General features: G+C 41.2%; 1 protein-coding gene across 10 annotated transcripts in view; it reads right to left on the bottom strand.

Moving 5' to 3' along the window:
• Positions 1–371: 371 nt before the first annotated feature.
• Positions 372–23,815, bottom strand: part of TNR (tenascin R) — a 618,967-nt gene continuing 595,523 nt past the window's right edge. For all 10 annotated transcript variants that reach the window (XM_072998215.2, XM_072998216.2, XM_072998217.2 and 7 more), the window contains 4 exons: positions 16,634–16,730; positions 10,856–11,017; positions 8,227–8,390; positions 372–6,813 (listed from right to left, as the gene is read on the bottom strand). In XM_072998215.2, coding sequence (XP_072854316.2) covers positions 6,694–6,813; positions 8,227–8,390; positions 10,856–11,017; positions 16,634–16,730 — 543 coding nt within the window. In that variant the 3' untranslated portion in view covers positions 372–6,693. The remainder of the gene's footprint in view (positions 6,814–8,226; positions 8,391–10,855; positions 11,018–16,633; positions 16,731–23,815) is intronic.

The raw sequence follows: 23,815 nt of genomic DNA, 5'->3' as shown, positions 1-23,815 counted from the left end.
AGCTCATTTCATATACATGTAAGTGCAGGTCTGTGCTGCTAACAGAAATTCAGTTTTAGGTTTTCAAAGATTTTGTGTAGCAGGCTTGGTATGGCAATGATAATGGGAGAGACAAGAACTCAGCTGATGTTGCAAAAAAGATGTGTTCCCATACTGTTTCTTGAGGGTAGGACTCCCATGAAGAGTGCTGTAGGTGGCCAGAGTATTGTATGTAGAGAATTGGGAAACTAACAGGTGCCTTTCCTGGATCCTGCTGCAACTGTTGAATAGGCCTTGGGGAAGGAGTAGCACTCACTTCTGTTCTCTCTGAAACCTTGGCAGGGGGCCTCTCATAGCTAGCGCGCGCCAGTCTCAAACACACACAGAGAGGCTTCTCCTTTGGAATCTTTTATTAACGTATAGAAAATGCATTAAAAAAGGAACTATACAGAGTCTAAGAGCAATCAGGACTAAAAATACTAGTTAACAACGGTTAACAAGCGTATATCCCATTCTCTGAGCTATGGTTCCATTACGGGATCATCGGGAGGACAGTTGCTTTCCTTCCTTCCTTCCTTCTCTCTCCCTCTCTCTCTCCCTTGTTCTGTTTCGTGGTAAGATTTTAGTTTATCAGAATCTCTCAGAGGCAGTTGTCACCTCAGTTGTTTCTTCTATCAAATAATAAGCACAGTTCCAGAATAATGCACATATAAAGGAGGGGTTCTGAGTGTTAAAAATCTTTTTGAGTCATCCTTCTGACAAAGCAACAGCGACACTAGGCCAAGTTTAGGAATTGGTATGCAGTTCAGTCTTCTCAGCAATATCTGGTCTTGTCTGTTCTCAGCTTCCTCCCATCCCAACCTGATACATCAATGTCTGAACCAAATGTATCATATCTGTCAGCCTTTAGGCAGTATTATTAGAGTGCCACAGGCACTTTTGGGTTGAACAGTTAATGGAAATAATCAGCAGAGCACCTAGTTATATCCCTGGGCAGGACCAGGAGGGCAAAATGCCCCAGGCAGGGACATGACACACAGAGTGTGCCGTTTTCAGCATTCCCAGTGAATTCTGATACCACAGTAGTCTATCACAGGGGGTTCCCTTCCATTGGAAAGAATATCTTCTGTTTTAACCATTTTTGGCCCCGTTTTACCTTTTAGGAAGTTGAAAGATACAGAATTGGACAGTATAGTTTTTAACCAACATAACTGAAATTTAATTAATTTCTGTCTTCGGATTCATTAATCCACATAACTACCACTAGATCTGTGAAAATTCTCAGTCATCCAGGTGAGGTGATCTGGAAGTTGAGTCATGGAAACTGGGCTTCTTTCTTATTAGGTTGAAACGTTTCCCTACTCATCCAAGTAGCTTCTCAGCCTGAGGAGAGTTGGTAGGACACCCTCGATATAGCCTCCATATTGGTTTCACCTTTCCCTGGTCTGAACAGGCTTCTTAGAAGGACAAAGGACTGGGAGTGAGTGAAAATCCCACTTCTGCAGTTCTTCTCCACCCATTGTCATGGGTCGTTAACAGTGGGGTTTTTGTGTGTGTGTGTGTGTGTGTGTTTCTGATCTTTTTGGGGACAGATGAAAGGGCAGCATGATAAATAAGAGACAGATTGTACAGTATCTAAGGAGTCCAGTTGCCATGACTCAACATCCAAACAACTACCACCAGATAAAAAGAGTACAGAAGCCCTTCTGCCAATGTGGAGCTCACTTCAAGAAATAACAGTCACACTGTTTGTACTCCTCCACAGCACACAGAAATATGCATTTAGAGTTCATTCACTTTGATTTGCACACACAAAAAGGGATGGCTAGCTTCAGCCTTTTTTTTTTTTTAAGCAATAATTCATCCACATATATTGGCCTTGTGGCTGTATCTTAGACTTCAGTTCAAAATAGAACATTTTGAAATAAAGGAAGATTCATTTTGAGGCTCTGGGGGGATTTCCATTTAGTATGTTTCTCACATTTTCTGGGGACAATTCTGGAACACTGACATTTGTCACTGTTATTACCATGTTTTCCCAAAAATAAGACAGGGTCTTATATTAATTTTTGCTCCAAAAATGCATTAGAGCTTATTTTCGGGGGATGTTTTATTTTACAGTCATGTCATCTTCTGGTTGCTGCACAATGGAGGAGGGCGGGGTTTCACTTAACTAGGCCTTATTTTGGGGGTAGGGTTTTTATTGTGAAAAGAGCTTAGTTTATATACTACAATAAATTTCTGATGCTTCAGGCATCAACGTGTTTCCTTATGAGCCCCCTTGAACACACTGGGAATTTCAGTAAACAGACAGTCTGAAATCCTTGCTCTTTTCAGCATAGGACTTCTTCAGAGTGGAATTCCATGAGGCATAGAAGCATATTTTGAGCAATGCACACTTAAGTGTTTTGTACACCATTCACATGGTCTTTTCAGGATCCTAGCTTTTAAATTTCAGGTGACTGCAACATTTTGAGTTAATTGCAGTAGGAGCTCCATATCCACTGGAGATTGTTACCAAGCTCCCCTGCAGATACTGAATACCATGGATAACAATGAACACTATATAGATAGCATGGTAAAAGTTAACAACAATAAAAAGCAGAAAACATTATTTTCACATGCATTACCATAATTGGGCACTAGAGGCACCAGAGAGTCATCACTAAGAAGCATTCATAGCACAGTTTCTGGTTCACTCTAATGGCCAGTTCTGGTAATACATGTAAAAATAGTTTTTTTCCCCTGGATTTTTTTTTCTTCTAATATTTTTAGTACTTTCAGATCATGGATAAATGAATCAGTGGATACTGATCCTGTGGATAACAGTGCGCAGCTGTATGTTTGAACTTTACTGCAGTTTAAAGAACAGGTAACCAATATGAATGAAACAACTCTGTGTCTACAAAGTGTTTAGAGATAAATAGATACTTAATTAATGCTCCCTGAATCAGTGAGCCACTCATCTGAGGAAGTACACCACAGTTATGGAGACTGTTTTCTGAGAAAACACAAGTGTGTGGTTGGCACCACTCTTGCAGGTGGTTCTGGTTGTTTCTAGGGAATGCCTGTCAGGTAGGAGTAAATATTGACTATAAAAAGGAACATTCAGAAAAAGGGCCCTTTACAAGATGTAGGTCTCCAACCTATTTGTGACTCATGAAATGTTTCCATCTCCATGAGAGGCAAATGACCTGAAACTACTGTACCATGTTCTATATGAAAAACAAACAGGTTGAGTTCCTCTTGTTTTCTGCCTTCACTCTGCTGAATTCTGACTACCAATTCAGACTCCACATGTATTACGAAGATAATAGGTTCCCTTAGCAGTGTTATATTGTTGCCTCTGTCAGGATTCTAAAAGTACAGACCAGCTTTCTTCTAATGCAAGGGAAGAAGGTAGTGGTTGTAAACCCAGATTATTCTTAAAGGGACAGCACACTTAATTTGTTGTGACATAATACATTTCATTGATAGAATGTTCCAATGTCTCTTTTGGTAATAGGGTTATGCATGGAATTCCATGTAACAACAATCAATGCAATATATGGTAGAGCTCAACCAGCAAACTGAAGAATAAAATATGTGTTGGTACTAGATGGAATTCCACTGGCAAAGCATGAAGGGCTTAACAGAAAGACTTTGAATCCATAATCCTGTTTGTGACTTTACAGGACCCATCAGATAGATGGTATTTTCTAAATAGTGATGTAATGTAATGTAGTGATGTATGTAATCTTTCTGACTTTAATGCTAACTTTTTAAAGTATATGTATAACCTTTTCTTTTAAAAACATGTTCTTCTGCTGGTAGAGGAGTTGTTATCTCAACAAATATGTTCTCATGCCTGCCTTATTTGTGATAATAGGAAAGTGTGTCTACAGGTACTATGGGAAGAGAATGGCTGATGAACTGGCCAGATACAAAAGAAGACAGGATTCCTACAACGGCAGACAATAGGACCTCAGCAAGTCTAATTATAAACAGTTCAAAATGCAGGAGTTTTGTCCTGATTTACATTTTGGCTACCCTAACTGTAGGATGGGTGAGATGATTAGCCAAGGATGCTGATATTTCTCTGAGTACTTCAAACATAGAAGAGAAGGATGTAACTAAATTAAAGAACAATAAGAATTAGAATAATGCATCTACATCACAGCAAAAATCTACAGAGTAGACTGCCCATTCTTCTTTTTATAGCAGCTAAACTTCTTTTCATAATTTCTTCCATGTGGAGTTGTTTTTCCATGCTGATAAATGGGGAAATACAGAACTGGTGTCTATATTAAAGGATATTTATAAATGGAAAAACCACTGCTCTGAGCCTTTGTACCTAAAAACACTGGGAGAGTTGCCGTAAATTGAAATATAGCACATAATTAGTATTGTGCAGAAGTTACCTTCTGTGCTGGAGAACTCTCAGGTTCTTAACCTTACTGAAATGTTGTTTGGATGCAAGGCTGTGGTATAGTGTACACTTGTCTGAAGCCAAGAAAAAATGGAAGGCATTGGAAAATCAATTTCCTGATCTCCCCACAGGGTGGCAGCTTTGCACTGGCCAACTGTTGAATCTGACTTCGCCTCACAATGTATGTGTGACTTTTCTAATGGCTGGTATTGGTCATTGTTTCTTTTATGCTGCTGCTAAATAGCGAAACCAGAAACACATGCTAGAGGAAGCCTGTAACTAGAGCTGAAAGCATGTTAATGTTACAGGGAAGAGTGAGGTATTATTTCTATGTGTGTGATATAAAATTTCAAAGGTATCCCGTGGTTAAAGCCTGGAGTCCCATCACCAAAGAGAGCAAGTTCATCTACAGAATCCTGGATGTGAGAAAAGTTTGTGTTGTGACATACCTTAGGAGTTTTCAACTTACAGCTCTGCTCTTCCTCTCATGTCTGCTAGAAACATTTTACTGACAGAGGAAAATAAGGAAACCTTCAATATGCTCTTCAGCCTCTTCATAGCTCATTTTATCCACTACTGAATGAGAGATTTTTGACAACCAAAATAACTTCAAGTTCTGTTCTTTGATTTCTAAATGTCACATAATTAAAAATCATGTGCTGTCAAGTCAGGTCCAACTTAGGGCAGCTCTTTTCAGGGTCTTCTACCTAAATGGTACTTTTATGACACTAGTCATTTACCATTCACTGCCTTCTTCTGGGACTATGCAGCTTGCTAAAGGCCACACAGGCTGACTCTTCCCTTGGGTGGCACAGTGGGGAATCGAACTCTCAACTTCTCGCTCTGTATTCATTCAACTCACTGGTCTACCTAGCCAGCTATCACAAATAGAGACACCTATTCAACTTTAATCAAATTGTTCCCCATCTAACTAATGATGGATCACTCTACAAATTTGACCTTTATGGTAAATCATTTTCAAATAGGAACAAACTGCCCCTTGGATGCACCAAGGATATTATTATGTTGTAGTTTATACAAACTTTTCTGGGATGTCTGGGCTTATGGTGTGACTTCTAGAATGGTGAAAAAGGCATAGCTCGATGGGACAACATTTAATTGCATGATTCTTTTAAGTCTCTGTCTGAGGTGGGACAGCTCCATGCAGGTTTATTTCTTTAAAAATCATTCCTCCAAAGGTTGTGTTCAAACAAAGATGAGGTGATCAGGTCAGGTGCTAAGTTGATGCTTCTGCACTTTTCACATTTCATTTCCAGGCATGTACTCTTTATTTCTCCCCAGCTAAGGATCAAATCGGTCTTTGCTTCCCATCTTGTTATCTATTCATTTTGGAGCAACTGCTACACAGAGTTGCTTCCTAGATAGGTAGATGTCACCACATTTTGAAGTATTTCCATAAAGGAACTCTTCAGGAATACAGATGAGGACTCTTTAAAGAGTCTGTTTCTCAGTTAAGCTCCTCTTTCAGAAGCAAAGTTTAAATCATATAAACGTGCTTGCTAATCAGAAATAAGGGTATGTGAAAAATGTATTTTGGAATGCCTGTAAAATACCATGTGTTGATAGTAAATTAGGAGAGAGGGCTTTACTCCCTGAACAACTTCTATATGAGTAATCAGCTCTGTTCTTGTGAAAGTGACCTGGGATGGTCTCCATTTGGAAGAGAGTGTGAATGTTTTTTGGCTCAGGAAGGATGGAGTGGTCCCACTTGACACGTGTTGAAGGTGACCAAATGCCAGGGTTAAAAACAAATAGGCTCGTGAGGCTCCTAAAAATAGTTTCCACAAGTACCTAGACTTGTAATCACCTTCCTGGCTGATGGGCATAGGCTGAATTGGCAGGGCTCAGCATGAGAACATTGCTTGGCAGTAGCATGAGCAACAGTAGCTCTGGCGGTACCCTTAGAGTCCTCTGGCAGGGCAGGGCAGGGCAGGCTGGCATATGAAATGAAGCGCCTACAACGGAAACCGGGTTAAGAAGGAAACCTTCAATGAAGCCATTGTCTAACAGCTTCAGGAAAAAAAAATTAAGTAACCAAACATAATGTATCATGTATGAAAATGGGGCTGGACAGGAACTCAGTAAGTCACTAGGAATGACAGCAAAGCATTAAGGTGGTTCACTTACCAAAAGTGAGCCAGCTCTCAGGGCATCATGGCTTCCCCCAGCCACTCTGTATAGAGCAGGCTGCTACCTCTGGATTATTCTCATACTTTCCTTTTCATATTATAAAATGCAAGCAAACAATAGAAAAGAAATCCTTGTCCAGAGGGATTCTGGCCACTTTACAGCTGCGTGGACCGCCGTTTCCTTCCCAAGGCATTGCGATGGTTGTAGGGCCGCATCTTCATTTCCACAAAAGGTACAGAGAACTCATGTCCTTTCCAGTGATACCAGTTAATGCCCTATGGATGAAACAAAGTTTTATACATGTATACTTTTATTATTTGCTGATTGTTAGCCGCCTAGAGTGGTCCTGAGTTGGCTAGATAGGCAGGATATAAATAAATTAAATAAATAAATAAAGTCATTTGCAAAGTATACTTCTAATTATTTGAGTAGCATAACAAAACAAAACAAAACAAAACAAAACAAAGAACAACAAGATAGCAGGGAAAATGACATACTGGTTGAATTTTTTTAAGGAGACTGTTTAAAATGGGGATCTGCTTACAGTGATAATGCTTGGAACTAATATATAGTGTTAGAGTGTTGGAAGCATTTTACATACTTGAATAGTTTACACATTGAGAAGAATGAGGTGATGAAAGACTTTAGATAATAAAAAGAATTTGTAATTCATGCTGGATGTAAAGGGATTGTATTTTGAATGACTCCCATTTATGAAAAACTCTTGGTAAACAGAAAACTTGAGCATTGAAGAAAAGACAATATGAGATGAGATTTTCTTTACAACAGTGGAATTCAGGCCATTTCATTCCTTTATAAGATCAGGGCACACATTCTTTTCCTATCCCAAGTTTTGCACTGAACTGTGAGATTTCTTTTGGTTCTTACGTGGAAATGTAGGAATGTTTTAATACATGCTCTTACCAATGTATATATTGTAACCACATTTCTTAATATACAGTCTAATGCATTATTCTCATCACCCAAAGCATGTTTCTACGGATTTTTCAACTAGATGCAGTTTTATTTCTGCATGCTTACTTCCACAAAACTTTAAAGAAACAAATGAATGTTTGCTGTAGGAAAGCAAAAGATACATGTGTACACGAATTAATATTCATTAAAAAGATTAGGTAATGGATACATTACTAAACTAAAGCCCCCTCTATTTATGCAAATTTCTTTGCGATTTCTTATCACTGTGTGTTATAGTCCTGCTCCTCCCACAGTTGCCATTTCTTTTTAAAAGGCGCAAGGAGAGAAGTTCATGTGCAAAGCTATCACCAAGGGCCCCAAAAATCATCTAGCAGACACATCTAAGATATTTGGGTGCAGAAGACCAAAATGGCACTGCTTGGTACTACAGATATAATACTATACCTCAGTAATTGACAGTTTGCTGGCTTTTAATTGGACCTATCACATGTTTGTCACAAGAGGCAAGTGACCAGTACCTTATTTTCATTCTGCAGCTGGAGGTGGGACTCTGCAAAAAACAGCAGCTTCCCTAAAACAACCCAGTCAGTTCCTGAGTGAAGTGAGGTTTAGCTGAGGCACTTCCCAGTTTACAGTCCTAGTGATTGCAATGCCCCAGTCCCCTTTTTAATGAGGTAACAGACTCACAGAAGAGATCTCTTCATAAGCAAAAGGCCTGAACAGTTGTAAGCAGCTCTGAGTTGAGCCCTTACCTGGCTATGTCGAGACTCGCCATACTTGCCATTGAGGTTAGTCCGGTGGCAGTTCTTATACCACCAGGCTCCTTTGTATGACATGGCACAGTTTGTAACAGCAACATCATTGTCTCTATCCTTCGTGGAAAACGGACGTCCCTGATGGTAGGTGAGTGAATCCCCTGCAACAGAAGACATCGTCTTAGGCTGTTTCCTCTGTCCCTGGAAAGGGACTGCTAAACCATGTGTGCCTACTGTACAAACAATAACTCCAAGAACATGTGTCCTGCATGTGGAAGGGAACAAAGACAACTCCAGAGCCACAGTGAGATTCCACCTTGCCTCAGCACAAGGCATGCCAATGAAGGCTTTTGACACGTTCACCTGAATGGCATCAAACAAGGTGTTGTTGAAGGAATCAACCTTCCAACTTCACAACTGGTACTTCCTCTACCATAGCAATAGCTGGAAAAAGTTAGTGGTGGTTGTGGTCCTCTGAAGACGACAGAGCACTTGGAATCTCCCATCCCAGATTGCCTTGCAAGCAAAAAGCTGAGCTGCAGCTTCTCAGCTAACTGCCTAAAATGTCCAGCTGCACAGCTTACTTTTTCATCTGCAATAGCAAATAGTTCAGCTACTGGGTAGCAGAACCTCTGCATCATGGTAGGTGGAAGAAGGAGAGCTGGTGACTTACATGTGGCAGTCCTGGTGTTGAAATATAAATTAGAGGTCACCATGGCTCTGTGCACATCTTCAACAAACATCTTAAGTATTGTGACAACTGATCAATTAATACAGTACCTAGAAGCAGCCGCAGCTTGAAGGTCAATAGAATCAGTTGCTATGTACAAATGGCTTCCAATGAGGCACAATCTTTACATGGCTGTATTGCAAGCAGATAATACACCAATGTTTCAGGAAAGAGATTGTGTAGAGAATACCCTGCTGTTTGTGTAGACAGATGACTCAGACTGGATTGCATTTAAGATTTCAGGCTAGACATTTTTGGCACAAAACATGTTTTCAGAGGGGCTGATATATTCTTTGACAACACTTTGAAGCACATGATTATGTAGGTTCCGATATTCCATTGCCACCGTTTCTTCATTCCTCTCCTCGCAAAAGATATGCTACTATATTGCCAACCTGATTTAGTGACAAGGCAATGAAGGTGGGTGGCAGAGGGAGCCTTCTCATTGACCCCTAGGTGGCTTGTTCCTCTCCATCCTCAGAAATTTGGAGTGAGACCCTGGCCACCTGCCCAGTCAATGTTGAGCCACCCCTGCATTGCCCTCAAAAAGCAACTAGTTGGGCATGGGAGAGGAATGATTGGAATTCTCCTTTCCCCAGCTATTTGGCAGCAGTATGAATAGGGGGAGGTGGGGAGAATGGACACTGATTGCCACAAAGGATGGACACTCTCATCCCTTTTGAACTGCCCTGAAAATTCACCAAGAATGGGGTCTTTTTTGGGTGAGGGCAAAGTGTACATAGCAAGCTGCACCTTCAGTGTTTGTGCAGGGTATGACTAAGCTCCACTTTAGAAGCTTCTCCCCACCGAATGAAAGCACATGGAGAGGCAGATGCTTGCAGCTTCTTCTAGGCAAGTATTACAAGAAAAACCTTGAAAAGCTGTCTTTTACAGAACTCATGGTCCACCAAACTGGCTAATATCTTTTTGAACTATCAGTAGATCTCCAGAGATGTAGTCACGAGATCATTATGTGATAGTTTTCGAAGTTGTGGCCACGTCTGTGCGAGCACTGAAATGCAAAACAAACCACAATGTATTTTTTTTGTACCTCTTGCTGAAATCATTATGGGTGGTTATCTTAAATGGAGGTGTGACAGAAGGAACACTTTGCATGTTAAAAATGGTCCCTAAGAACGATGGTATAGCTGATCCTGGGCTTGCAGAAGCTTCAGGACTTCCTGATTCACAGGAACTATGAGATCACTTGCCATCTCCAGAGGCTCCCCTGTGAATTAAGTTGCAATCTGCTGTACAAAGACTCTTTCACAAGTAATATGGCCATGCAGTTCTTCCTGCAGTGGCAAAGCAACAAGAGCAGCACTTCTAGGCAGCAGAGGACTGGGCGAAGAATCTGAGGTGGTGGAGGAGAGCAACTAGATGTGATTGGCAGGAGAAGCAGCAGCTGGAGGGAGACAAAGGAATGTGGGAGTGGCAGTGCATACACAGGACATTGTAGATGTTATACCCAAGGAATTTAGAGTGAGTGTTAGATCGTAAATTTAGGCTAGGCATATTCTCCCCTCCTTTTACAACATTAACCTCCAGGCACACACATCTTTCAGTGCTACATGTCTGAGGTAAACAAAGCCATCCTATATTCCAAGAGACCAATTACAGAACACAGGCCAGCTGCTTTGTGGATGGAGTCAAGCTTGTGTTACAATAAACAGACGGTCTTTTCCTTTTGGAGTGGACTGCTTCCTAGTATGGAACCAGTGTCTTTTTTAGTGTGGCCTTCTGACTGAAAGGCATTGATCTGTCCCTGCAATTTCCTGCCCAAGCCCAAAGTGTCCCCTGCTTCATCAGAGAACTAGACCCGCTGAGAAGAGAGTTCTGCTTGAAAAACTCCCAGGGTGGTGTCGAGTGGGTGAGAAGAATATGTATAGTTTGTACCTGCGGTGCCATTGTAGTCCCCGATTCGGAGCTTGTAAAGACTCCTGGGGTCTCCAATTGAGAACTTGTCATAATAGGCGTAGGCAGTTTCCTGGCCATCTCTCATGTCTATCCGCAGTTCATAGCGCCCCTGCGAAGTGATCTTGTGCAGGTTATCTAGTCCTGGTTGGTGGAAGGGATAAAATACTTGGTAAGATTGTATACTTAGAAATCAAGTAAACAACGTGAGATAAGCTCAAGGCCCATGCGATGTCGAGTAATTATGAATAAAATTAGAGTTAGAAGCCTGCTTTAGAGTCCAGATCAGCACTGATTTTGAGAGGTAATAGATGTATTAAAGCCCCCAAGGCGAAGCATTTCACTGCTCCTCCACAGGATCTTAGACTATGTTCACTGTTGCTTACCAGCTGTTGCCCCTCTTCCCTCATTCTGCTTTTGCTACCTTTCCCTTGTTCTGCTTCGCCTTCTCTCCCCACCCACAAGCTGGTCAAGATAAGCTGGCATGAAACCTATTCCAGGGCCAAAATGCCAATGAGAACTGGAGAAAAATGGCCTGGCCCAAGTATTCCTACTTATTGGACCGATATGTATTGGTCTATACAGCCAAGTCTTACATGATACTGACTTTAAAAAAAAAAAAAAATTCCAAGAAAGAAACTTTTCAGAAGTAAGCTTGATTCCTTATTTGCATATGTTTCAGCCTTTTAAATTCTTAGTGCATAATAATTATTTTGAATATGCTGTATCACAGAGTTTGTATCACGGTGGCTTGGAAGAAAATAAAAATATACTCTCTATTGATAATGTATCTCTTTACCAGTGGCAAAATTCCTGTTGCTTCATTTAAAAAATGCAAGTGTATCTTCTCTGTATTGGAGTTATAGCAAGTTAACAGACAAGATGTTCTAGGAAACCAAGGAACTGAATTCTGATGAACATGTTGAGGTGGGGTTTTGTTGTGGCGAGACCAGTTGGGTTTCAGGACCCTGACTCCTGAAACTGACCGGGCCCCCCTCTGTTTTGAGGCCCCCAATGTAGGGGGCAAAAGGACAGTCCACTAGGAAAGTGGTGTCTGAAGCAGCAGAGGCAACAGAAAGGGGAGAAAAGTTGATGAAAGCTACTTTTTTTTTACCCTGAAGTCTTTCTGAGTGCACAGATTGAAGTAAAAGCCATGTTGGGCAAAGAGCTGGAGAGTGGAGAAATACAGAAAGATTGTGGAAAATATATTGACCAGGACTCTTTTCTGTTTATAACACACCCCTGTTTATAAGAACCCCCCCACACACTTTTCTAACCCAATAATTAACTTAGCTTTGAGGAGTCAGCCTCTGGGCTCAGAATGGTCTGACATTTTGAGTCCCTGTAGAAGCTCCACCTCCAATGAGGTGTGTTCTAATTGGTTTGTACAGTGTCAGCTGACATCCGTTCCATAAGGCTCATGACTGGAGGAAGCTAAGTCTCCTGACTGTAGAAAGCTAAGCCTTGTGACTGAAGGAAGCCTGTTTACAGAGGCAAGGTATGTGGTGTTTTGTTCTATATTCAGCTATCACAGCTTACTTCCGTGTAAAAGACAATTTTTAGTGCAATGATTTCAGGAAAAAGTAGTGTCTTATACACATAAATCAAGATATGTGTTTTATATAAAGAAACCTTTATCGACGTAAAACAATGACACAGAAAGAAGAATGTTGGGCTTAACAAGTTAAAGAAAGTGGATTAGATCCTGTAATCCTTTGAGCCACGGTAGAAGCGGGCCTCCCCCCCCCTCAGCCTTGATCGGGAAAAGGAGAAGAGAAATAGGGAGGAGGGGAGAAAGTTATTTGGTGAACGAACTCTTTTAATCAAAAGCAAAGACTTGCTCCCATGAAATAGTTTAATCATAAACTGTCTAATTACAATGCTGATGGAGAAAACTAGAATCAGAAAGTAAAACTTTGGAACTTTGAAACTTAAGAAGAGTTTTAGATTGTGTAACATCACTGGACTGGAGGCACCTTTGTTTTCTTTGGCAATGCGGTGGAGGTGACCCTCCCTCCTGTAGCCCAGAGCAGCTTTGATTGGAGGGAGAGAGGGAAGGAGAAGGACATTAAATGAAAGAAACTATTTTAAAGAAGACAAAACCCTACCCCTAGTTACCTACCCCTAATTACTGAGGCTGGAAAAAAAGATTGAAATGCTAATGTTACTTGCCTCAAAGCATTGTTTGTTATCTTAAACACTCATTGTTTTGATTGGTGGCTGTGAGAACATTTTGATGAGAGAGAGCTGCTGACCTATGTTTTGGATAGGCTATGTAAATAGTGTTGTTTGAATTAAAGATAGGGCAGCGGTGACACCTGCTCGGAAAGAAACCAGATAGAATCTTTAAGAAATTTGGAAGATGACAGTGAATGGAGGAAAGCAAAAGGCCCCAAGAGGCTCACAGTAGATACAAGGAGGAATGGCTCAGCTATCTGAAAAAAGTAAAGATTTAGGGTTGCAAATGGCTGATATCAAACACCAAATTATAGAAAATAAAAGCGAAATAGCCAAAATATAAGAAACCTTTAAAAACCCCAGAAAAAATGGAGATTATGAATGCAGAACTGGTAGTGATGCAACATAATAGAAAACAAGATGAAATCAACCTGCTAAAGTTACAAATGGAGAGAGCCAACCTCATCATATTTAGACTCCAGAATATTCCAGAACAAAAAGGTAAAGACACAGTGCAATTAGTAACTAACTTTTTAGACCCACTGATGGAGACGTGACAAGTAGTACAGCAAAATATAGATACAGCACAAAGAATAAATACAGCATACACCAGGAATAATAAACTCCCCAGATAAATTCATGTTAAATTCACAAGAATGTATTTTGAGAAAAAGTTCTAAGAAACATGCAAGATAAAGGATCTACTATAAAGGGAAAATAAATTAAGATCTTGAAACATAACTGGTGGCAAATAATACAGAAAAGGAGACAATAAGTGGAGCAGACATATTTCCTGAGAACAAACTCAATTACATGTAAGTGTTTGATATCTTTCAAATTCCAGGCACAGAGATATTCTATTAATTCAACAACGAAGGCAGAAGACTTTATGAAAAAAAGAGGAAATGGCTGGGTAGGAAAGAAGAGAAAAAGACAGATGAGAAATAGGAAGAGGAGCAATCAAGTGGATCATTAGGACCAAACTCAGAAGGAAGTTCAGAATTTCAGCTAGAAAACCAAATGGGAAGTGCCAAAGGAAAGACCATCATGGAAAAAAGAGGATCTAAGAAGAGGAAAGAAAACCTTAATAACAAAGATGGATAAAATGAGCCTCCAAGAAACTCATATGAAAAGAATAGAGTAACATCACATGTAAAAGAATTTATAATCAAATATAGACATTAAGATTGGACACTGTCTTCAAAACTTATATTATGAAAATCAAGAAACACTTTATGAAATGTTTTTAATAAATGTTAGAAATGTAAAATACAGGAGGGTAATTTCAACCATATTGGTGGACAGGTAGGGAAACAGAAAATTATTGGAGATTATTGCAGATTAGTATATGAAATGTTGAAATGTTGGGGGGAAATTTTATTTTGTGAGCTATCATTTAAACTGGAATGATGTTAACTGAGTATTATGTCTGAGATTGTAGATAAAGAAATGAAACATTTGATAATACATGTAATTAGTGTAGCTATAAAATGGGAAACACTGGAAGAAAACAGAAAAATGTTTATTTTAAAAAGGATGCAAAATTTGGAATGATTTTATAGTTGGTCTCAAAATATGGACTGAAAAGCAGGGAATGAAGTAGCTACAGTAATCCTGGTAAAACCTGTTAAGTTGTTATTTTTTTGTTATTTTGTTAAAATTCTAGTTGAGTTTTAAAGTGGATGTAAAAGTACTCTCACACTCTCTGGAATTTTACCCTTCCCCTATCCATGTCCACTCCCCAATCCCCCATCCCCAAATCCTATCCCTATTGAAAATGAATACAAATTCATTTGTATTCATATGATGAACCTGTTGAGAATGTTGTATTAGAGACTTTTACTTCTGCTCATGTTCAAAGAGGCAGTTGACATTAATGTGAAGGGACCTTTGGACCAACCAGGAGTAAAGCAGAGAGTGAAGAGTGAACTCCTCTTTCATAAAAAGCAGGGCAATTTGAGGAGCTTCCCATCCTTCTCGTAGAGCAAAAACAAACAACAAACAAAAACAACAACCCTCCAGCTCTGAGAAAAGGCATTCAACTATCCTCCCTTCCCCTAGTAAACTGATAGGAATCACAGGTAGAACTTAAAAGCGGGAGAAATTTCTAATTGATACAAAGTAGTGCACATATGTGATCATGCCCTATTTTGATAACGTAACAAGATCAAAGATGGCCTGATCACCTTCTTCCTCACTAACCAGAAGGACACTAGATGAACTTTCTGTTCCCACAATTTATTATTAAGGGAATTAATTAACCAGACTAACTACACAGTATTGACACCCCTTTCTCATGCAATAAAGACAGAGCTAACTTTATTACAAATCATTGTAGAGGTCCTGGTGGGCAGAAAAGCATTTTTCAAATGCTTTTAAGAACAACTAGAACATTGCATTTCCTCTACAATTGTCTTTTGCAGTGAATGTGGACTTAAGTCCAAAGAATTCACCAGTTTATGGTTAGGCCTTTCCTTCACCTGAAGCTGCCAATCATGCTGAGTGACAGAAAGCAACTGTGAGGTAGAAAAATGTGTAGGAATAGAATGAAACGGTTGCCTCTAGCTCCTTTTGTGAGCAAAATGATGTTTGACAACTACAGTTCCACACAGGGGAAAGGGCTATTAAACTTGCTGTGCTATCTAACAAATGAGGAAGGGGCCAGGTCCAGTTATGTGCCTTTCACAAAGCCCCTTCTTTAATTATGAGCATGGGCAGGACAAAGAATAAAGAAAGTGGAGTCCAAATGGCAGATTGAGGGATGATACAGGAAGCGTGACAAGTTGTCCACTGACGCGGAGGCAGCAAGGCAGAAACAGATGGGAGACAGGGAGCCCATCTAGAAGGGTGTGCAGCTCAGACTGATGTCTCTGTGTGTGTGTGGGGGGGGGGAATGCCCCTCGACATGCAAAATCATTTAGTCCAAGTATCTATATTTATTTTATTTCCCCTTAAATATAACTTGGTTTCTAACAGCTTGCCTGTCAACTTGCTCTAAATGTAACCTTGTCCCATCCCTTTCTCCCTCCCCTCCCTCTTCTGATTTGGTAGTGCAAGCATTCATCTTTTTTATGAATTATGGGTTGTGTGTTCCTTTGTAACAAATGTTCTGCAGAGTTTGAATGAGACCTTAGAGCTGCTAGCTCTTTTTTTTGGTGGGGGGGGAAGGCTAAACCAGTACTCTGTTTGTATTGATATTGTGAAGCATGAAACAGAGGGCAAGAAGCAATCCACCACTCCCCCATCTTCCAGAGACTGAGCTTTAATCAGTCCTGCTCCATGTTGTGGAGAAAACCCCCACACATTACTTCACAGTTGATGTCAGGGGGAGTTCTAAGTTTGCACCCCACCCCACAGGACCCATGGTAATTTCAGTCAAGGAACTACACAAAGCTAACAGATCTGAAATCAACTAGGCTTCGATGTGCACCTATTCCCAAATGAGGGGAAATAACCTGGGAAGAGAAGGAAGGGGGATTAATTACAATATGATGTGATGTCCTGTGGATCTGCTGAAATTGACAGATGCTTGTTTTCCCCAGTGATACTGTCAGGGACAAAGAAAAGACAAAGCTTTGTTACCCAGCCAGAACTCATCTTCTAAGTTTCCAAAGCCAGCACGATACTCTGACCACTTCCGAAAGAAATCTGTCAGCCCATTCTGTCGTCTCTGGAACACCTGCAAAAAGAAGAAAGGACTAAGATGGAACCTGCAATAGATAGCAGAGTGGTGGTGTGCCTGTTAATGGTTTTTATTACAGGTGAAATAGCAGCAGGTGAAATGTGAATTCCTCCTGTGAAAATTTCACATGAACAAGCATAAAGTTCAGTGACAGAGCCTCCAGGATGTACCATTACTCTGTTTCTTTTTTCCAGTTCTACCAGTGCTTTCGGCTGAATGGGTGGTTGCCGCATCTTTCTATCCTTACAGCCTTGCTAATAGTTCCAGGAAAGACTGAAATGCTACCTTTTTTGCCATATTCACTCCATAAAATAAGATACATATTGTTGAGAGGGTGATTGTTTTGATCTGATCAAGTTTTGGAATGATGGGTATTATATTGGACATGGACCATTTCTGATCAGATATAGGAATGATTATCAACAACAAATCATCAAGAACAAAATGTGCATCATTGGCTTCTGGCTAAGTGGATGGGTAGGGTTTGAAGAAGATAAAACACAGAATTCCTTCCTTTAAGACTTCCAGCTGGCTGAGTAAGGAATCCACAAAGTACATTTCACAGCCTTATTTGGATTCCGCAGTGTGCTGGGGAAAGAGCAAAGTAAGATTAAAGACAGGCTGTCTACCTTGATAGCAGTTGCATGTTCTCTGTCTGCCAGGCCTGGGCATGTCTTCAAAATAATTGTGTAACTTGTTTAAAAATGACAGCTCCTCATTGGCTGCATACCAAATGGGCTTTGAGTCATCAGCCTGATCCTGTGCATTGCCTGATTTATTCCTCACTTTTTGATGGAGTGAGAATTAATCTGCTGCTCGTTGTGAGGTCTATCTGGGTGGCCTCTCAATCCGATACCCCTACTTTGTTGTCTGCCAGCTCTGACCTGTCTTTGTGTGTGGCTCACAAGCTTCTTAAGTCTATATCTGCTGCTCTATGCCAATTGGCAAGGCCACCAGCTCATCACTGTTTTCTGCTTCTGGTGTTCATGACAATAGGTTGTGACAGAGGTGCAGTGTTTCCAAGATACACCAGGTGGTGCTATTGGTAGATAAACTTCCCTGGGATGAATACACCAAACCACTTGTAGTGCTGATAGAAGTATTGTATTATTTACAGGATTTTTACATATATACACAGCTTTAGTCTTGGTCTCACAGTCCTTAGTTCAGCAGTTTCAATACGTAAATCACAGTCAAAGTCCTTTTGTAAATAGTCCAGAGTTCATTTACCAGTTGAGCAGTCCTGAAGCCACAAGTTCTTCTCCCAATATGCTTGGAGATAGGCTTCTTCCAGGATCTTCTCCAATACAGCAACTCCAACAGCACTCCGACACAGCATACACCAACAACCAACAAAGTGTGTAAGCTAGTTCTCCTAGCTTTATCCTAGGGTTCACCAATCGTGTAGTTCTTCTCTCAGCTGTCTCAATCAGCTCAGCTGTACCACCTCTAGCTACACATATCTTGTAGCTCCGATCCTGTTAATACTTATAGAATTGCATTCAACAATTCACATAGGTTTGACTTAAACCTGTCAGGTTGACATTCCTCCCTTAAGAAGGAAGCTGAAGAACAGACTCATATATCCTCTGGTCTGGTTCTGAAGTTTGCCCATTGTACCCTATTGGTTTTTGCATCAATTTTTATTAAGATGTCCCATTCCATTCCATTCCGTTCCATTCCATCTTTTACTTAGTCCCAGAACAAAAATAGTTTTGCTCCAAGGGATGGGCTGAATGTTGCCATTTTCTGAGGGACCTTAGCTCCCCTGAGGTCCCCATACCTTTTCATTCAGAAAAAAATCAATAAATGTATTATTATTATTATTATTATTATTATTATTATTATTATTATTATTATTATTATTATTATTATTATTATTATTATTATTATTGTTGTTGTTGTTGTTGTTGTTGTTGTTGTTGTTGTTGTTGTTGTCGTCGTCGTCGTCGTCGTCGTCGTCGTCGTTGTTGTTGTTGTTGTTGTCGTTGTCGTTGTTAAAATTATTTATTTATTTATTTATTTATTTATTTATTTATTTATTTATTTATTTATTTGATTTATACCCCGCCCATCTGGTCTGCAAGACCACTCTAGGCGGCTTCCAACATCATACAAACAATAAAATAACACAGAATATTACAAAAATCATAAAATAACAAATGCAATACAAAGGCCAAATAAAAATATATAAAAGAAAGTTATAAAAAGATCAGATATTAGCTGGAGGGAAAGGCCTGAATATACAGCCATGTTTTAATTGACTTTTAATTGACCTGCAATTGTCTTATTAACAAGAGCATATTTATATGTATTTACTAATGTATACAAATCACTTTGCAAACTTTTTAACACATGCATTTCTGACCACAAATTGTGCTGAGCTCCATGTTTGGTTTCAGAATGTGTGGATTAAGTAAACTCACATCAAAACTGAAACCACAAAAAGTACTGTCAATTCAACAGGATCACCTGGTTTAGTGTAGTAGAAGTATACATTGAGAGTTGATACAGTGTATTTGCGAAGGCTTTCATGGCCGAGATCTAATGGTTGTGGTTTTTTCGGGCTCTTTGGCCGTGTTCTGAAGGTTGTTCTTCCTAATGTTCCACAGAATGCTGTCCTCTGAAGATGTCGGTGTGACAAACCCAGACCTACTGGGATATGCCACAGTTTCACTAAGCTGCCACCAACCATTCCCTATAAGAAGTCACACAGACCAGGGATGGATTTTTAACAAATAAAGGAATAAGGTTTATTAAATAACACACAGGGAAAAATAAAATGATCAGGTGAATAAGATACAGTAACGTGGCTTAGTCTCAATCACACATACACACAGTTTGGTTCACACAGAACACTTAACTTGAAGCACAGACCCTGAACCTATCAGTTCTAGCTAACCATACAGACACCTGAACCTATCAGGTTGGTACTGACTGACACACAGTAGTACCCTGTCTGACACACAGACTCCCACACCAGCTTCTTCTTCCCAGCTGCTGCTTCTTCAGCTTCTTTCCTAACTTCTCCACACATGCTCCACATATATATACAGTACAGCCCCTCCTCCTGATGTCCCGCCTTCCACTCCCCATAGGATGGAACTTTCCCTCCAAACCCATGACAGACAGGTAACATCAGTGCTGTATGTAACACCTCCCCTCTTTATAAGTTGTTTTGTAGGGGGAAAGCTAAGGTGCGTTTCACCAAAAAACAACCTGGACCCAAAACAAACAAAAACAGTCATATAATAACATACAATACCATACTTACTTATACTTACACTCTATTAGGCATTTAAACATTTACCATTAACAATACATCAAGTTACCTTTATTCATACAAACCAACATGTTTAATAAACAGACACATTTGACTTTTCGTCATCAAAATATATACATAGTCCATGTTTCTTTCGCCGTCTTCATTCTTCAGGTCTTCTTGACAAGGCGTCAGCAACACAGTTCACTGACCCTCTGACCACCTTCACTTCAAAGTCATAGTCTTGCAGGTTTAAAGCCCACCTCATAAGTTTACTATTGTGGGTTTTCATTGTCTTTAACCATTGCAGTGGTGAATGGTCAATACACAGAGTAAAATGTCTTCCCCAGATGTAAGGCTTGGCCTTCTGGATCGCGTAGACTATGGCCAGGCACTCCTTTTCCACGGTTGCCAAATGTCTCTCACCTTTCTGGAGTTTCCTACTCAGGTAGGACACTGGATGCTGGTCACCATTTTCATCCTCCTGGCAAAGAACTGCTCCTACCCCGCTGTTAGACGCATCGGTGTAGATGATGAACTCCCGGTCGAAGTCTGGAGCACGCAGCACTGGATAGTTGATGAGCGCCTGCTTCAACCTCTGGAACGCCTCCTCACAGTCGCTGGTCCACGGGATGCGGTCATCAGCCTTCTTCCTCGTCAGATCGGTCAGCGGAGCCGCAATCTTGCTAAACCTCGGGATGAACTTTCTGTAGTAGCCCACCAACCCAAGAAATGATTTGACTTTTTTCTTGGTGTTAGGTCTAGGCCAATCACGAACTGCTTCTATTTTGGCCCCTAGGGGTTTGATCACTCCTCCCCCTACCATGTGACCCAAATATTTTCGTTCTGGGCTACCCAGCTGCAGTTTGTTCTCTTTGCAGGGCCTAGGCCAAAGCACTCCCTCCCCTGGGTTAAAGCGCCTCTCCCTGCCTTCCTGGTCATCCCAAGCTTTCTTTCTGACCTTTTGAGCTTGCAGGGTCTCTGCTGCTAGCTCTAGGTTTCTCTTTAGGTCATTCCTTAAGGTGTCTATATATGTCACACCGTCCTGTGGGTCATCCTGGGTGATCTGCTCCCAATCTTGCTTGATTAACTCAAGGGGCCCTTTCACCCTTCTCCCAAATAAAAGTTCAAACGGACTGAACCCGGTACTGGCTTGTGGCACTGATTGATAAGCAAACAAAAGGGATTGCAGCTTCTGGTCCCAATTGTTTGGATTCTCAGCCAAGTAAGCCCTAATCATGCGCATTAGAGTCCCATTGAACTTCTCCGTTAACCCATTACTTTCAGGGTGATAGGCAGTGGTTTCCTTGTGCTTAATTCCACAGATTTGCCATAAGCGTTTCATGAGCTTCGATGTGAACGATGCACCCAAATCTGTGATTATTTCTGAGGCAAATCCCATCCTGGACATATACCCCACCAAGGCATCTGCCACTGTGTTAGTTTCAATGTTAGTCAAGGGTATGGCTTCAGGGTACCTCGTGGCATGGTCCACAATGGTGAGAATGAACCTGTTCCCCCTCTTTGTGGCCTTGGGCAAAGGTCCCACAATATCCACCCCTATGCATTTGAACGGAGTGTCAATCACAGGCAAAGGGCACAACTTTGCTTTGGTCCTGTCGCGGCTATTCCCCTGCCTTTGACACACATCACATTGTTTACAGAACTCCCTGATCTGCTTCCCTATGTCAGGCCAGTAAAAATTCTGTGTGATTCTCTGCTGTGTTTTGTTCACCCCTAAGTGCGCAGCAAACATGTCAGAGTGCCCCCTTTGTAAGATCATGGGGCGATACTTTTCAGGTACCACTAGCTGACTTCGGATCCCATCTCCCCCTTTTGAGATATTCCTCAGGGTCTCTCTATACAAAATCCCCTTTTTCTCTAGAAATCTCACTGGGGTTTCAGGTGTTAGCTGGGCGTCAGTCACCTGTTCAAAACACTTTTGGAGAGTGGCGTCTGCCTTTTGCTCTTGGCCAAATCGGCTGTCTGTGGTTAAGGTTTCCACCACAGCTTCTGAACTCCCCTCTGCTTCCGTCTCTGGCTCATCAGTACCCCCCTGAACTGTCCCCGTGGTGGCTTGTGAACGTGTAATCACTAGCACCCGTTTCACATGTTCAGCCAGGTCATTTCCCACGAGCATGGCTGCTGGCAGAGTCGATGAAATCGCTAGCCGCCAAACTCCCCTCCAGCCTTGAAAGTTCACAGGTACCTCCGCTACTGGCAGTGAGATCACCTGCCCCTCAATCCCTGCCACCTTCATGCTCTCATTTGGGATTATATATTCCCTAGGAATAATATCTGGATGGCACAGGGTCACCTGGGAACAAGTGTCCCTCAACCCCCGATACTGATGGTCAAGTATTCCTACGTCCACCCCTGCTGTTTCAAACAACTGTGAATCTGTTCTCACGAGCAAGCAGCGCTTGACCTCCACAAGAGGACCATTTTCCTCAGCCTGATCAGCAGATGTAACTGTTCCAGATTGAGTAGCCATGGCAACAGGCTCCCTCAGTGACAAGGGGCTTTGCTCTTTCTGGACACAGAACACAGCTTTTGGCTTGGTTCCACTCGAATCCTGAGGCACAATTCCTTTTAGCTGCTTTAATTTCTCACACTCTGAGATTAGATGGCCCTTTCCCTGACAGAAATAACATTTTCTGCTATATTTTGAGTCTTTCTCATCTTGTTTTGGTTTTCCCTCCAAAATCTGAGGTCTTGGTTTCATGTCTGAGGGCTTCCCTTCACCATGGGCCCCTCCCCCTTGCTGGCTTTTCTTCCCTTTTATTCTCAAATCCAGCTCCTTTCGCTTAGCCTCAAACTCAGCCCTGATCTGTAAAATTTCTTCCTCAGCCCTAGCTTTTATCTCTTTTACTTTTTCTTCAGTCTTATCTCTGATTTCCTTTAATTTAATGTCTTTTTGCTGATTATATTTTTCAAGATCTTGCTCACTTTGTCTGGCCTGAGCCTCATACTTTTCTTTTTCCAAAATTTCTTCAACTGATAAATTGTTATTTCTCTTATTGAGGAATGTTAATTCTAATTGTGCCATTCTAATTCTGTGTTTCAGTTCCATCTCTTTTATCCTCATGGCCATTCCCCTTTCCTTGGCATCTGCCTCTGCCTGACTGATTTCAGCTCTTTCTCTTCCTCTCATTTTAAGCTGTTCAATTTGTTCCTCCTTCTCTAGTTCTTTCATTCTGAATTCATGTTCTAGAGATAACTTAAAGTTTCTTAGGTCTCCCTGTGGTTCTCTCACTTCCTCCATTTCCCTCACCCTCAGTTCATGCTGTTGGGCTAGGAGTATTTTTCTGAGTTCTGGGTTCTGTTCTCCCGTGCTCTCATCCTGCACTGAGCCAAATTCATCCTCAGAACCTTGGTCCACCTGTGGGTCTTTCACTTCACCCATTTCTGCCATTTGGCTTCGAGTCAAGGGCATAATCCCCCCCCCCCCAGAACAGGCTGCTTTCAAAAGTCAAGCCTCAAAATAAAGCGACCACTTTTTTTTTTCTTTTGCCTCAGAACCAGCTTTCTACAGATTACTGCTGTTCTTCAGCACTAACTTGCAACAGTTGCGAGCCAGAGTCTACCCCCCTCTGCTAGGCCTCTCAGCAGGCAGGCTAAATCACTTCTACTACACAGTTTTGCCTCAGCTTTTTTCCCGCCAAAACAGGCTGCCTCAGAGCTCCCTAATCTAGTCCCCAATCTGAGGTTACACTTTCTTCTACTAGCGCACCTCCCCGTGAGGTACACCTAGAAGATTACCTACGTGCTCTCAGATTGTCCCTGACTAGACCCCCCTTGCTCTGGGCACACTTGCCAA

Source organism: Pogona vitticeps, chromosome 4 (genome assembly GCF_051106095.1).
Source record: "Pogona vitticeps strain Pit_001003342236 chromosome 4, PviZW2.1, whole genome shotgun sequence".
Taxonomy (NCBI): Eukaryota; Metazoa; Chordata; class Lepidosauria; order Squamata; family Agamidae; genus Pogona; species Pogona vitticeps.
This window is presented reverse-complemented; position numbering and strand designations above follow the sequence as displayed.